This window comes from Electrophorus electricus, chromosome 19, assembly GCF_013358815.1.
Source record: "Electrophorus electricus isolate fEleEle1 chromosome 19, fEleEle1.pri, whole genome shotgun sequence".
In the NCBI taxonomy this organism is placed as follows: Eukaryota; Metazoa; Chordata; class Actinopteri; order Gymnotiformes; family Gymnotidae; genus Electrophorus; species Electrophorus electricus.
Genome location: NC_049553.1, coordinates 14355784 through 14370602, shown reverse-complemented (window position 1 = coordinate 14370602; position 14819 = coordinate 14355784). Strand labels below are relative to the sequence as shown.

The 14819-nt window shown below is 51.7% G+C and overlaps 3 protein-coding genes across 6 annotated transcripts in view; 2 read left to right on the top strand and 1 right to left on the bottom strand.

Annotated features, from left to right (window-relative positions):
- Nucleotides 1-1345, top strand: part of slc22a23 (solute carrier family 22 member 23) — a 39948-nt gene extending 38603 nt beyond the window's left edge. The window contains exon 10 of the mRNA XM_035519729.1: nt 648-1345. Within this exon, the coding sequence (XP_035375622.1) occupies nt 648-675 (28 nt within the window). The 3' untranslated portion in view covers nt 676-1345. The remainder of the gene's footprint in view (nt 1-647) is intronic.
- Nucleotides 1346-2079: 734 nt separating this feature from the next.
- On the top strand, nt 2080-5705 carry tubb2 (tubulin, beta 2A class IIa). The gene is made up of 4 exons (XM_026996549.2): nt 2080-2227; nt 2689-2797; nt 3653-3763; nt 4210-5705. The coding sequence occupies exons 1-4, from the start codon at nt 2171-2173 to the stop codon at nt 5304-5306; spliced, it is 1374 nt and encodes a 457-aa protein (XP_026852350.2). The 5' UTR covers nt 2080-2170; the 3' UTR covers nt 5307-5705.
- ssx2ipa (synovial sarcoma, X breakpoint 2 interacting protein a) overlaps nt 5603-14819 on the bottom strand; it is a 15775-nt gene continuing 6558 nt past the window's right edge. For 2 of the 4 annotated variants that reach the window (XM_035519731.1, XM_035519730.1), the window contains exons 9-14: nt 9743-9890; nt 9535-9665; nt 9165-9338; nt 8868-8985; nt 7528-7678; nt 5603-7107 (exon numbers count right to left, since the gene is read on the bottom strand). In XM_035519731.1, the coding sequence (XP_035375624.1) occupies nt 6981-7107; nt 7528-7678; nt 8868-8985; nt 9165-9338; nt 9535-9665; nt 9743-9890 (849 nt within the window). In that variant the 3' untranslated portion in view covers nt 5603-6980. The remainder of the gene's footprint in view (nt 7108-7527; nt 7679-8867; nt 8986-9164; nt 9339-9534; nt 9666-9742; nt 9891-14819) is intronic. The other 2 variants (XM_035519732.1, XM_035519733.1) reach the window with 2 other exon arrangements.

The window sequence follows — 14819 nt, the reverse complement described above, 5'->3', positions numbered from 1 at the left end:
TAACATACATAACAGATTTGCTGGCATAATAGTCTTACATAAGTACTTGTGATCTTGCCTGTCAAGTCAAATTACAGTATGGCAAGAGGTTAATAAAGGTCAAGAGATAAACAAAGCTTAAATCCTGGTTAGCACCCCCCCCCCCCAAACAAAAAGAGGGAAGGTGTGTGTGTGTGTGTGTGGGTGGGTGGGGGGTGTCCAGTAGCAGTTTAGTCTGTTTTGTTCATTGGAGAGCCAAATTCATCTCAGCAGGTTATAAGAAGCCTATTACAAACAATCCCAATTTAAACTTTCATAAAAGCTTTAATTCAAACTACAGTTTGAGTTTTAGTACAGTTTGGCAGCATGACATCTACAGTTCATCACTTCAAGTAAACTAGTACTTAACTATATTTTACATATCAAAGCCAAACACTGTACAGTTGTTCTATAACACATTGTCAGACTGACCCAGACTGCCATCGGACCACCACTATTTGAACAGCCCTACATGCACCTTTAATTCTCTCAGTATAATCTAAAAGCACAGCAACCCTTTCCTGGCTGAAAGGTAAACTAAATCTAAGCAATATACAGAAAAGGTTTCTGTGAATTTTAGTCACTTCTAAAACCATAAATAATTCTTAACCATGAACTGTGTTTTCCAGACTCCTGGTTTCTGGTGGCTGTACATGAACCTGGTTTGATGCACTGCAGTGTAGCACTACATTGCTGCAAGGTGTCCTTCTGCTCTGTGTCACACAGTGACCTGCAGAGCAGCCTGCTACAGACCATCCCAGCATCTCTTTAGACTGGGTGGAGGCACAGCTGTCTGCCAGGGTGGAGGAGGGTGTGGTGATGAGTACTGAAAGGACAGTGGATGTGGTGATATTACAAAACAGTTACATGTAGAGCACTGCGTTGGCGAAACAGATTTCACGTCCGCCGTAAAACCTGTTCGGTAATCCACACTGCACAGTGTTATTTGAGTGGTGGGGTTATATCATCATGATAATATTACATCCTGATAAGTTTGTATCATCATTTCAAATGCTAATATTCTTTAAAGGATACTTTTTGGCAGGCTTGGGTTACCATAGATATGTCTAGACAAATGGAATGGTCTAGACCATGCACAGTAGCTGTCCAGCACAAACTGTTCCAAATTAACTAGACCGCACCTCATATATACTGGAGACAGGTTGTCATGTCCTCACAATGTGTGCATGAGGTGTCCAGAGACATGAATGAATGTAAACCATTGGTTATTTCAGTTGCATTTCTTGTTCTTGCTTTTTAACATAGATAATGCACTTGTACATAAGCCAAATGTGTCATAATAAACGTCACTATTTATTGATTAGCAGATGAATGTGTCTGATCTTCTGCTGTATTCTGTGGTGCATAGTCTGTGTGTGTGTGTGTGTGTGTGTGTGTGTATGTATGGGTGTGGGTGTGTGTGTGTGTGTGTAAGAGCCCATCAACTCTTGAGTGGATGAAAAATAGACGGATTTTAAACACCACAGGTCCCCCGTGCTGCTGCTAAGGCCGTGTGCACGACTTACACGGTGTCATAGTGAAGATAGAATAAACCCTCAGGGTCACAGGTCACAGGCGAGTGAATTTTCTATATCCGCAAAAAGGTTTTGTTGTTGCCAACTGCTTCTTTATGACTAAGCATACACATGCTGCCTCTGTAGGAGGCAGTGACACATTACATCCACCGTCAGTGTGATGCATAAATGTATAATATACACATATAATACATAAACCCGGCCAGTCTTACATCTATACACATATAATACATAAACCCGGCCAGTCTTATATCTAATCACAGCGTCTCCTACTGCAAATGCCGAACGAATCCCACAGTAAGAACGGCATTCTGGCTTAGACAGTAACCTATTGCGCACACGGCACAGCGCCGCGCCTCTGAAAGCGCATGGATAGGTGCGCGCTAGGCGAGACTATGCAGCACTGCGCTGCATCAACCCGCTCACTCCTGATTGGCTGCACGCCGACGATGGATGCAGACCAGATGTGACGCTACCCAATCAGCTTCAATAACACGGTCCCTCTAGGTGGAATAGAGCGTTTGCTGAGGATGTGGCTATTACTGACGAGCCGAACGGGCGCAGGTTGCGAGAGCATCGCTCTGACTGAGACACTGAATTAAGTTGATTCCAGCATAATGAGGGAAATCGTCCACATTCAGGCTGGTCAGTGCGGTAACCAGATCGGCGCCAAGGTAAGACTTTAAGCGTTCTATTGCATAAATAACTTTCTTGTATTACGCAGAATTTGGGGTAGAATAAGACTGCATCTATTGCAAAACGTCTTTTTTTCCCCGGGGTTTTTATGCTGCAGGCGATTTTAATACTTTCAATTCCAATGGACGTTTTGCTTGCTTTGGGTGTTTGTGTGGCGATTCAGTGAGAGTGCAAAAGCTACGCACGAAAGAAATATTTGTTCTGTGACTAAAACAAGGCTCAGAAAAACGACCTTGGATAATCGTGAAGTCTGCATCACGGCGTAGTTCTGCGCTCGGGCGCGGTCGAGGTGAGACGCGCGCGGGGCCAGGCAAGGGTCTGCAGTGTCTGGCTCCGCGCGGACACCCTGGACACGACGCGCGAGCGCGACAGATAAGAGGCCGGGAAGACACGCACTTGCACTGCAAGTACATTACATTGTATTGCATTTACATTACAGTTTTGGGAGGTTATAAGCGATGAACACGGCATCGACGCTACGGGGAGTTACCAAGGTGACAGTGACCTGCAGCTGGAGAGGATAAATGTGTACTACAACGAGGCCTCTGGTAAGGGCTACAGCTCCCAGCACTTGCTTATTCAGGTCACAGGGCCCAGTCTGGACTGGGGCGGGTGTGTTTGAACTAAAATAATAAAACCAATTCCCTAATTTCTTTTCACCGCGGAATCACTGCCGGTGTTTAGCTAAAATAACCGACCCCCTCTCCCTCCCACATCCCCCCGTACTGTTTCTGTCGCTTCAGACAGTTCGGTTCACCATTAATTTATGAGCCACTGTATCTCTAAGGAATTCTGCCTTTAGATCGTTCCAGCGCTGAGTTAGTCAGTTAGAAAGTAATACCCATCAACACATGCTATCCAGGATATTGTACATTACCAGCACAATCGTATTACATTTAAAACAAGAGTACGTCATCACAGAGAACCTATGTCATCTATGACCTTCCATGCCGAAAAAAAAAGACATTTTTAAATTTAGCCACGTTCAGCTGGCTGTGTCACCCCCAAGCTGCTGTCGTCTACAAAACAGAGGAAGACGGTGCTAAACCGATTTAAAAGGATGTGCTGTCCGTGTGCCTGATGAAATAACGCAGCCAGGGGTCCCGATAAACTCACCTCCCCCTCTCTAAAAGGCTCTGACAGGAAGGACTTTTACTCGTTTAATCACCTCAACATGGTATTTTTCCTTTCCTGTGGTTACAGATGAATAAAATGGCTGGCTTGTATTTGGGGATTTTTTTTTATTTTTATCGCAACACTTGAAAGTGGGACATCTGGCACTAGAGTGTACAACTGTCTAGCTACGCCAGCAGCAAATAAGCAGTGACGCCTCGCATTTAGGAAACGGTTCTCATTAGTTATATAGACATTTTTGCCCATATCATGTCTCTCTCCTCTTGCAGGGAGCAAGTATGTACCCCGTGCCATCCTGGTGGACCTGGAGCCCGGTACCATGGACTCTGTCCGCTCTGGCCCATTTGGGCAAATCTTCAGGCCAGATAACTTTGTGTTTGGTAGGTTTATTACTTACGTAAATGAGGAAGCTGCTAGTTGTCTGTAATTATGCTGTCTTGCATTGTAAGCTCTAACAATTCAGTCCACACTTGTCTCAGGGTTAAGGCTGGGTTTCTTGCTCTGTAATCTTCAAAAAGGTATGTAGCACTGCTAGTAGAGGCTGTATTAATCCTAGCTGTGAGGTTTACATAATGCGGTCATGGTGAAGCTCTGGCAGGTAGAGGATGACTCAGCTACTTTCAAGGCAAGCCTAGTACAGCACAGAAGTCACAGCCAGCAACAGAGGATACCACATTCTCTTACGGCCATTAAGTTATGACCGCGCCAATAAAAGGAGATTTAATAATATAATGTTAAACGGAATCTCTCAGTCAGGTTTAGTGAGGTCAAAGCACGTGTCATTAATAACTGAGTGTTTGCTGAGTCATTGCATGGGTCATTTCAGGTCAGAGTGGGGCTGGAAACAACTGGGCCAAGGGCCATTACACAGAGGGGGCAGAGCTTGTGGACTCTGTGCTGGACGTGGTGCGTAAGGAGTCCGAGAACTGCGACTGCCTGCAGGGTTTCCAGCTCACGCACTCGCTGGGCGGAGGCACAGGCTCAGGCATGGGCACCCTGCTCATCAGCAAGATCCGCGAGGAGTACCCCGACCGAATCATGAACACCTTCAGCGTCATGCCCTCGCCCAAGGTGTCTGACACGGTGGTGGAGCCCTACAACGCCACGCTGTCCGTGCACCAGCTGGTGGAGAACACCGATGAGACCTTCAGTATCGACAACGAGGCGCTCTACGACATCTGCTTCCGCACGCTGAAACTCACAACTCCGACGTATGGCGACCTCAACCACCTGGTCTCGGCCACCATGAGCGGCGTGACCACCTGCCTGCGCTTTCCGGGGCAGCTCAACGCCGACCTGCGCAAGCTCGCCGTCAACATGGTGCCCTTCCCCCGCCTGCACTTCTTCATGCCGGGCTTCGCCCCCCTCACCAGCAGGGGGAGCCAGCAGTACCGCGCCCTGTCTGTGCCCGAGCTCACGCAGCAGATGTTCGACGCCAAGAACATGATGGCGGCGTGCGACCCGCGCCACGGCCGCTACCTCACCGTGGCCGCCATCTTCCGCGGCCGCATGTCCATGAAGGAGGTGGACGAGCAGATGCTCAACGTCCAGAACAAGAACAGCAGCTACTTCGTGGAGTGGATCCCCAACAACGTGAAGACGGCCGTGTGCGACATCCCGCCCCGCGGCCTCAAGATGTCCGCCACCTTCATCGGCAACAGCACGGCCATCCAAGAGCTGTTCCGCCGCATCTCGGAGCAGTTCACTGCCATGTTCCGTCGCAAGGCCTTCCTGCACTGGTACACAGGCGAGGGCATGGACGAGATGGAGTTCACCGAGGCCGAGAGCAACATGAACGACCTGGTGTCCGAGTACCAGCAGTACCAGGACGCCACGGCTGACGAAATGGGCGAATACGAGGAAGACGAACTGGAGGATGAGGAAATCACCCATCAGGATGGTCGTCAAGAGGTTCGGCATTGAGCCATTGGTCTTAAAGGAACAGTTAGACAGTAACTAAAATAGTCACAATGCTAAATCTAAAGTAACTGCTTTTTGTTTGCTTTGTTCCTTTAAAAGCACATGGCCAGAGCATTCTTTACCTCCTCCTGTTTGTAGAACAGTGTTCAACATTTCAGTTTGTAGACCACAGTGTTCCGTACATCAGAGCATTCTAGATTGGTAATACAAACATGACAGCCTTTTCAGTGTTTAGTCCAAAGGTGCTACTGATTAGAACAGCGATCCTCTAAGGCAAAAATGACTTTGGGACGTCAAGAGTTCTTTAAGTCTTTACTGAAATTTGTGAGTTTTGTAACTTACACTCCAAACCACAAGCACCATGTAGTGGTTTACATACTGAAATAAACCTTTATCACCAAACTGTTGGCTGTGTTCCCGTTCACTTCCTAACGACTGGATGACAGTCAGCCTGGACAGGGCTACTTCCTGACATTTTCAGCTGGACCAGTGCTTACATTCTGACAAACGACTGAGGTTTACGACACACAAGTAGTAGGGAAAAAAAAAGGTTAAGTGTCATCCAGTAAAGGACTCCCTCTAACAAAACTACAAAGTCTAAGTCTGAAACTGAAACTTATGAATATTAGTTATTTGTAGCATTAGTAATAGTAGCAATATGAATATTGGTGGCAAGGCTATGTAAGGGTCAAGAACCTCTGCGTAAATATTTCATTCATTTTGCCATCGTACACTAGACAAAGAACTGAGGTAAACAGAAATAAATGCAAAAATTCTAAATTATAGCCTTAAGCAGGACACCACTGATTGCATAAATCTCATTTTAAAATAAAAACATTTATTACATTGATATGTTCAAGCAGCCAATGTACGGCCTCTAAAAACCTGTAGTGTTTCTACCAGAGAAACATTCATGATCTGTCTATACAAACAGATGGGTCAATAAAAAGCAAAAAAATTATTGTACAATATTAATGGAAAAAAGCATTTACAAGTCATATATTTCACTGCTACAAATTTCACATATCTGTACAAAAACTAGATTCTACAGGCAAACTCTCCCCAATAACTACTCTGTCAAAAATATTATCCACAACTATTCCAGTCTACATATCCCTGCATAATATGACACGGCAATGGCAGATAACATACATATATTATTTAAAAATAAAAAATAAAACAAAATCAGCAAACCAAGAAAATACCCAAGTTATATTATATTTTTACCACTTTAATGTTAAATAGAAAAAGGTAAGTATATAAATTGTTGGAAACTAAGATGTTTTCAGTGGAGTCTTGTTTAAAGTGCTCTATTTGATTGTGCTACACTTGTTTATTTTTACATGACTGTAAAACATATATTAATAAACATTAGTGCCTTCTCAACTAGGGTGTTCCACTGTGTGTGTGCGTGTGTATTTATATTAAAAAAAAATTATAATACATTTTTTTACAGGTAAACAATGCTGAAAAAAACTTGGATTGTCTGAGGCTTAGGTCTGTATGGATGAGTCATGGCGTCAGAGGCATGTCACTACAGTCCAAGTCCCACTATAGGGATTTGCATTACTGGTCTGACAGGCAGGTTCCTGCTGTGTTAAGCTTATGGTCACAGAACTTTAACCTGTGCCATATACAGCATGCAGTCTCTGTACTGATCCCAACACTGGATGACCTCTAGGAGGCGCTGTTCCCATCTCTGACCACTGAGAAAATACTGCAGTCTGTACAGCTGTCGCGCAGCTGTGATTTGGTCATTGTTGCGCCGCTCTGAAAACTGTTACTGGCACATCTCCCTTGACTTCTGGGTAAACATGAAATAGATAAATGTGTTAGCATCTTAATGACCTGGAGAATTCGGTTAGAAACAAGATATAGCAGTGAGGCTCTGAGTGTGAAAGAAAAAGACTAAAATGTCATCAACTATGTACTATAAGACAAAAGTAAAACCCCCTACAGCTGTCTGCAGAACAGAGAGCTTCCTTACATAAACACATCCACACCTCAGACTGCCTTTGCTGACCGTTCCTGCTCAACACTGTCAAACTGCACAGAGTGAGACTTAAACTTGAAGTTTGTGCAGGATTATTTTTACTGAGGGTCTGAAACATCTTGGAAGAGAGTGGCATGACACGTTGAAGCATTTTCCCTCCTCAAAGGCACCCTCATCCCCCACCCCAGCCCCACCCTAATCCTTAAAGAACTGGGTCATGAAGAGTACCACCTGCTGTCCGGTATGAGCTGGAGGGTACGGTAGAGCTCAGCTGTGGAGGGCAGGGTCATGGGGTCAGAGGTGGGTGTGGAGAGGCCAGTGTGGGACGCGGACGTGCAGGAAAGAGCCGGACTGGACGGGACTTTGGCCCCGGACTGAGCACCTGCACAGAGATGAGTGGAACAGTGAACACCCCCTACACCTTTTTTTTTTTTTTTTTTTTAAATGAGTTAAATCCTATAAACGTCCAAAGGAAACAATTCCAGGACAAAATCAAACATTGCTCAAAACACAACATAAATCACTTTAAACCACTCCAACTGCTGAACAAAATGCTTAAGGCTCTGATTACAATCCATCACCAGAGCAAAAGTAGCCACACCTACTCCACAAGCACAGCGAACAAACACCCCACGACAGCTACGGCACTATGAATGTCTAACATGATCGGAACTGGGCACAGCCCCAGAAGCAGCACGGTGCCCCAAGTGTGTTCTGTCTGCTGCTGAACACGCCCAGACCAGCAGTCTGAACACACCCATGCCAAACCTCTGCAGCTGCTACTGTACTGCAGAGTTCTGAGATATACAACAAACGATATTTATAAAACACATGATCCGATATACACAACACACGCCACCTCGAATTTGCAGGGTAATTTCACCAGCTTCATTAGGTGCAGGGTGATATTACAGGTTATTATAACCAAATGTTATCTAATTGTAGATGAAAAAGCGAAACTGCTTACGGTGTTGGGAGGATCACCGCTGCACATTCATTACGGTGGTTGGACGTGTTCAGCAAGACGTTTTAGATGCAATGTGCAGTGTCAACACTAAACTTCCTCTGTCATGAGGGCATCCAGTTCATTACAGTACGAGGTGACATTTCAGTTTCTGAGCTATTTTCATCAAGACCAATGATGCAGCTGAAGTTTGTTACACTTAATGCTGGCTAGACTCAAACATGTGCATCAGCATTTATGGCTCTGACACAAGTCTGAGATATCACTCCATTATAACTCCATTAGCACTACGGAAAGCTCCTCACTATATAATCCCCCACCCCCAAAGCTGGTGAAAGGCCACTCATGTGACATAGATCACACACAGACACAATTCCCAAGTCATGAGGGATTCATCAAAGTCATGCTGAAAACAGCAACAAAATGACACCCAGGTAAGTGAGATCACACAAGACACAGAGGGGAGGGGATGGGAGGGGAGGGGCGACACACCCACCCACCCACACACCCACCCACCATGGATAAAAAGCTCAGCACTGCAGGGGGTGCTAGTGAGCACTGGTATCTCAGACCCGGTGAGTCTGCTGTAGCTGTCTGTAAGACCCACCGATGGTTAAGGCGCGGCGAGACTCAGATGTGGCATGCCGCCTGTGGCCCACAAACGGGGCCATGTTCAAAAACTGGGTCTTCAGCCACAGGGCACGGTCCTCCTCAAAAGCTTTTCTCTACAGAAGACAGAACAGTGAACGAACAGCATGGAACAACACAGCACTGTGACACAAACACAGTGTGGAGGTTAACATCAGGATCTTGGCATTTTGGGATTAACTACGTCAAACCTCCCCGCCCCATCACAGGAGCGAACCGATTCCTGCTTTTCCTGCTTGGATTCTGATCCCATTACCTCGTGGCCGAGGCGGATAGCAGCTTCGGTGAAGTTCTTCCTCTCCATCTCAAAGTTCTTCTTCTGCTCGTGGAAGAGGCTCCACTCCTCCTTCAGACGCTCCTTCTCCTCCAGCAAGTATCCGTCGTTCAGCAGGGCCGCCGTCTCCTCGTCACACGGCAAGCTCAGCTGCTGCTGTGGCACCAAGCCAGAAACAAGAGCTCAAACCCAACCCAACCCCCGCCTCTAAACACGGCTCCAACCCAAGCCCAGCCACCAACCCAGCTCCATCTCCACTTTAATCCCAACCAGTCATTTCAAACACAGCCACAACCAATCCAAGGTCACAGCTGTTGCTCCTGTGTGTATGTTTAGGTGTCTGTGTAGGTACCTGCAGTAGTTGTTGCTGAGTCTGGATGAACTCTGTACACTGCTGTAGTTCCATCTTCATATGTGTTATGGCCTCCTCATGCTCCCTCCTAGAGATCACCTCCTCTTGCTCCCGACTAGCAGCCAGCGACACTGACACACAGATTGTTACAAAACAATAAGTAAAGGATGTGTACCACCTCCCCCTGCACTGCCGGGAGGACACGCACCCTGGCTGTCGAGTCTCTGCATGTGGCTTTTCAGTCTCCTCCACTGCAGACGGATGCTGTTGGCCAGCTGCTCACGAGCCTGTTCACACATCTGCTCCAGAGGGTCTCTGCTGCCCTCACACAACTCGTCGTCAGGTTCAGAGCCCGCCTGAAACATGCGCACAGACCACACACAGGCACACGACACCACGTATACAGTCATATCAGAGACAGTGTTAATCTCTGGTTCTTTATTTTTGCTGCGTGCGGTTGTATATGCTGTGCAGGAAGGGAGGGACCAATCAGATGAGAAGAGCTGGATATGTTTCTCTCTGAGTGAGGAGTCTGTGGTCAAATTACAGGCATGTTCCAGTCTTGCCTCTCACAGCTGTGTATGTGTGTGTGTGTGTGTGTGTGTGTGTGTGTGTGTGTGTGTGCGCGCGGTGCGGACCTGCTCCAGGCTGTCGTCAGCAGGCGTGTGTGTGTGTGTGTGTGTGTGTGTGTGTGTGTGTGCGGTGCGGACCTGCTCCAGGCTGTCGTCAGCAGGCCTGTGTGTGTGTGTGTGTGTGTGTGTGTGTGCGGTGCGGACCTGCTCCAGGCTGTCGTCAGCAGGCGTGTGTGTGTGTGTGCGGTGCGGACCTGCTCCAGGCTGTCGTCAGCAGGCCTGTGTGTGTGTGTGTGTGTGTGTGTGTGTGCAGTGCGGACCTGCTCCAGGCTGTCGTCAGCAGGCGTGTGTGTGTGTGTGCGGTGCGGACCTGCTCCAGGCTGTCGTCAGCAGGCGTGTGTGTGTGTGTGTGTGTGTGTGTGTGTGTGCGCGGTGCGGACCTGCTCCAGGCTGTCGTCAGCAGGCGTGTGTGTGTGTGTGTGTGTGTGCGCGGTGCGGACCTGCTCCAGGCTGTCGTCAGCAGGCGTGTGTGTGTGTGTGTGTGTGTGTGCGCGGTGCGGACCTGCTCCAGGCTGTCGTCAGCAGGCGTGTGTGTGTGTGTGTGTGTGTGTGTGTGCGCGGTGCGGACCTGCTCCAGGCTGTCGTCAGCAGGCGTGTGTGTGTGTGTGTGTGTGTGCGCGGTGCGGACCTGCTCCAGGCTGTCGTCAGCAGGCGTGTGTGTGTGTGTGTGTGTGTGCGCGGTGCGGACCTGCTCCAGGCTGTCGTCAGCAGGCGTGTGTGTGTGTGTGTGTGTGCGCGGTGCGGACCTGCTCCAGGCTGTCGTCAGCAGGCGTGTGTGTGTGTGTGTGTGCGCGGTTCGGACCTGCTCCAGGCTGTCGTCAGCAGGCGTGTGTGTGTGTGTGTGCGCGGTGCGGACCTGCTCCAGGCTGTCGTCAGCAGGCGTGTGTGCGTGTGCGGTGCGGACCTGCTCCAGGCTGTCGTCAGCAGGCGTGTGTGTGTGTGTGCGCGGTGCGGACCTGCTCCAGGCTGTCGTCAGCAGGCATGTGTGTGTGTGTGTGTGTGTGTGCGCGGTGCGGACCTGCTCCAGGCTGTCGTCAGCAGGCGTGTGTGTGTGTGTGTGTGTGGTGCGGACCTGCTCCAGGCTGTCGTCAGCAGGCGTGTGTGTGTGTGTGTGTGGTGCGGACCTGCTCCAGGCTGTCGTCAGCAGGCGTGTGTGTGTGTGTGTGTGTGTGTGTGTGTGTGTGTGTGTGTGTGTGTGTGTGTGTGTGTGTGTGTGTGGTGCGGACCTGCTCCAGGCTGTCGTCAGCAGGCGTGTGTGTGTGTGTGTGTGTGTGTGTGCGCGGTGCGGACCTGCTCCAGGCTGTCGTCAGCAGGCGTGTGTGTGTGTGTGCGCGGTGCGGACCTGCTCCAGGCTGTCGTCAGCAGGCGTGTGTGTGTGTGTGTGTGTGGTGCGGACCTGCTCCAGGCTGTCGTCAGCAGGCGTGTGTGTGTGTGTGTGTGGTGCGGACCTGCTCCAGGCTGTCGTCAGCAGGCGTGTGTGTGTGTGTGTGTGGTGCGGACCTGCTCCAGGCTGTCGTCAGCAGGCGTGTGTGTGTGTGTGTGTGTGTGTGTGTGGTGCGGACCTGCTCCAGGCTGTCGTCAGCAGGCGTGTGTGTGTGTGTGTGTGTGTGTGTGTGTGCGCGGTGCGGACCTGCTCCAGGCTGTCGTCAGCAGGCGTGTGTGTGTGTGTGTGTGTGCGCGGTGCGGACCTGCTCCAGGCTGTCGTCAGCAGGCGTGTGTGTGTGTGTGTGTGCGCGGTTCGGACCTGCTCCAGGCTGTCGTCAGCAGGCGTGTGTGTGTGTGTGTGCGCGGTGCGGACCTGCTCCAGGCTGTCGTCAGCAGGCGTGTGTGCGTGTGCGGTGCGGACCTGCTCCAGGCTGTCGTCAGCAGGCGTGTGTGTGTGTGTGCGCGGTGCGGACCTGCTCCAGGCTGTCGTCAGCAGGCATGTGTGTGTGTGTGTGTGTGTGTGTGCGCGGTGCGGACCTGCTCCAGGCTGTCGTCAGCAGGCGTGTGTGTGTGTGTGTGTGTGTGTGCGCGGTGCGGACCTGCTCCAGGCTGTCGTCAGCAGGCGTGTGTGTGTGTGTGCGCGGTGCGGACCTGCTCCAGGCTGTCGTCAGCAGGCGTGTGTGTGTGTGTGTGTGTGGTGCGGACCTGCTCCAGGCTGTCGTCAGCAGGCGTGTGTGTGTGTGTGTGTGGTGCGGACCTGCTCCAGGCTGTCGTCAGCAGGCGTGTGTGTGTGTGTGTGTGGTGCGGACCTGCTCCAGGCTGTCGTCAGCAGGCGTGTGTGTGTGTGTGTGTGTGTGTGTGTGTGTGTGTGTGTGTGTGTGTGTGTGTGTGTGTGTGTGGTGCGGACCTGCTCCAGGCTGTCGTCAGCAGGCGTGTGTGTGTGTGTGTGTGTGTGTGCGCGGTGCGGACCTGCTCCAGGCTGTCGTCAGCAGGCGTGTGTGTGTGTGTGCGCGGTGCGGACCTGCTCCAGGCTGTCGTCAGCAGGCGTGTGTGTGTGTGTGTGTGTGGTGCGGACCTGCTCCAGGCTGTCGTCAGCAGGCGTGTGTGTGTGTGTGTGTGGTGCGGACCTGCTCCAGGCTGTCGTCAGCAGGCGTGTGTGTGTGTGTGTGTGGTGCGGACCTGCTCCAGGCTGTCGTCAGCAGGCGTGTGTGTGTGTGTGTGTGTGTGTGTGTGGTGCGGACCTGCTCCAGGCTGTCGTCAGCAGGCGTGTGTGTGTGTGTGTGTGTGTGTGTGTGTGTGTGTGGTGCGGACCTGCTCCAGGCTGTCGTCAGCAGGCGTGTGTGTGTGTGTGTGTGTGGTGCGGACCTGCTCCAGGCTGTCGTCAGCAGGCGTGTGTGTGTGTGTGTGTGGTGCGGACCTGCTCCAGGCTGTCGTCAGCAGGCGTGTGTGTGTGTGTGTGTGGTGCGGACCTGCTCCAGGCTGTCGTCAGCAGGCGTGTGTGTGTGTGTGTGTGGTGCGGACCTGCTCCAGGCTGTCGTCAGCAGGCGTGTGTGTGTGTGTGTGTGGTGCGGACCTGCTCCAGGCTGTCGTCAGCAGGCGTGTGTGTGTGTGTGTGTGGTGCGGACCTGCTCCAGGCTGTCGTCAGCAGGCGTGTGTGTGTGTGTGTGTGTGTGGTGCGGACCTGCTCCAGGCTGTCGTCAGCAGGCGTGCGTGTGTGTGTGTGTGTGTGTGGTGCGGACCTGCTCCAGGCTGTCGTCAGCAGGCGTGCGTGTGTGTGTGTGTGTGTGTGTGGTGCGGACCTGCTCCAGGCTGTCGTCAGCAGGCGTGTGTGTGTGTGTGTGTGTGTGTGGTGCGGACCTGCTCCAGGCTGTCGTCAGCAGGCGTGTGTGTGTGTGTGTGTGTGTGTGTGGTGCGGACCTGCTCCAGGCTGTCGTCAGCAGGCGTGTGTGTGTGTGTGTGTGTGTGTGTGGTGCGGACCTGCTCCAGGCTGTCGTCAGCAGGCGTGTGTGTGTGTGTGTGTGTGTGTGGTGCGGACCTGCTCCAGGCTGTCGTCAGCAGGCGTGTGTGTGTGTGTGTGTGTGTGTGGTGCGGACCTGCTCCAGGCTGTCGTCAGCAGGCGTGTGTGTGTGTGTGTGTGTGTGTGGTGCGGACCTGCTCCAGGCTGTCGTCAGCAGGCGTGTGTGTGTGTGTGTGTGTGTGGTGCGGACCTGCTCCAGGCTGTCGTCAGCAGGCGTGTGTGTGTGTGTGTGTGGTGCGGACCTGCTCCAGGCTGTCGTCAGCAGGCGTGTGTGTGTGTGTGTGTGGTGCGGACCAGCTCCAGGCTGTCGTCAGCAGGCGTGTGTGTGTGTGTGTGTGGTGCGGACCTGCTCCAGGCTGTCGTCAGCAGGCGTGTGTGTGTGTGTGTGTGGTGCGGACCTGCTCCAGGCTGTCGTCAGCAGGCGTGTGTGTGTGTGTGTGTGTGGTGCGGACCTGCTCCAGGCTGTCGTCAGCAGGCGTGTGTGTGTGTGTGTGTGTGGTGCGGACCTGCTCCAGGCTGTCGTCAGCAGGCGTGTGTGTGTGTGTGTGTGGTGCGGACCTGCTCCAGGCTGTCGTCAGCAGGCGTGTGTGTGTGTGTGTGTGTGGTGCGGACCTGCTCCAGGCTGTCGTCAGCAGGCGTGGTGTGTGTGTGTGTGTGTGGTGCGGACCTGCTCCAGGCTGTCGTCAGCAGGCGTGTGTGTGTGTGTGTGTGTGGTGCGGACCTGCTCCAGGCTGTCGTCAGCAGGCGTGTGTGTGTGTGTGTGTGTGTGTGTGGTGCAGACCTGCTCCAGGCTGTCGTCAGCAGGCGTGTGTGTGTGTGTGTGTGTGTGTGTGGTGCGGACCTGCTCCAGGCTGTCGTCAGCAGGCGTGTGTGTGTGTGTGGTGCGGACCTGCTCCAGGCTGTCGTCAGCAGGCGTGTGTGTGTGTGTGTGTGTGTGTGTGTGTGTGGTGCGGACCTGCTCCAGGCTGTCGTCAGCAGGCGTGTGTGTGTGTGTGTGTGTGTGTGGTGCGGACCTGCTCCAGGCTGTCGTCAGCAGGCGTGTGTGTGTGTGTGTGTGGTGCGGACCTGCTCCAGGCTGTCGTCAGCAGGCGTGTGTGTGTGTGTGTGTGTGTGTGGTGCGGACCTGCTCCAGGCTGTCGTCAGCAGGCGTGTGTGTGTGTGTGTGTGTGTGTGTGGTGCGGACCTGCTCCAGGCTGTCGTCAGCAGGCGTG

Coding starts and splice junctions, on each gene's coding strand:
- tubb2 (XM_026996549.2), top strand. CDS start 2,171: ATGAGGGAAATCGTCCACATTCAGGCTGGTCAGTGCGGTAACCAGATC. Junction 2,228..2,688: donor GTAACCAGATCGGCGCCAAG/GTAAGACTTTAA, acceptor TTTACATTACAG/TTTTGGGAGGTTATAAGCGA. Junction 2,798..3,652: donor GTACTACAACGAGGCCTCTG/GTAAGGGCTACA, acceptor CTCCTCTTGCAG/GGAGCAAGTATGTACCCCGT.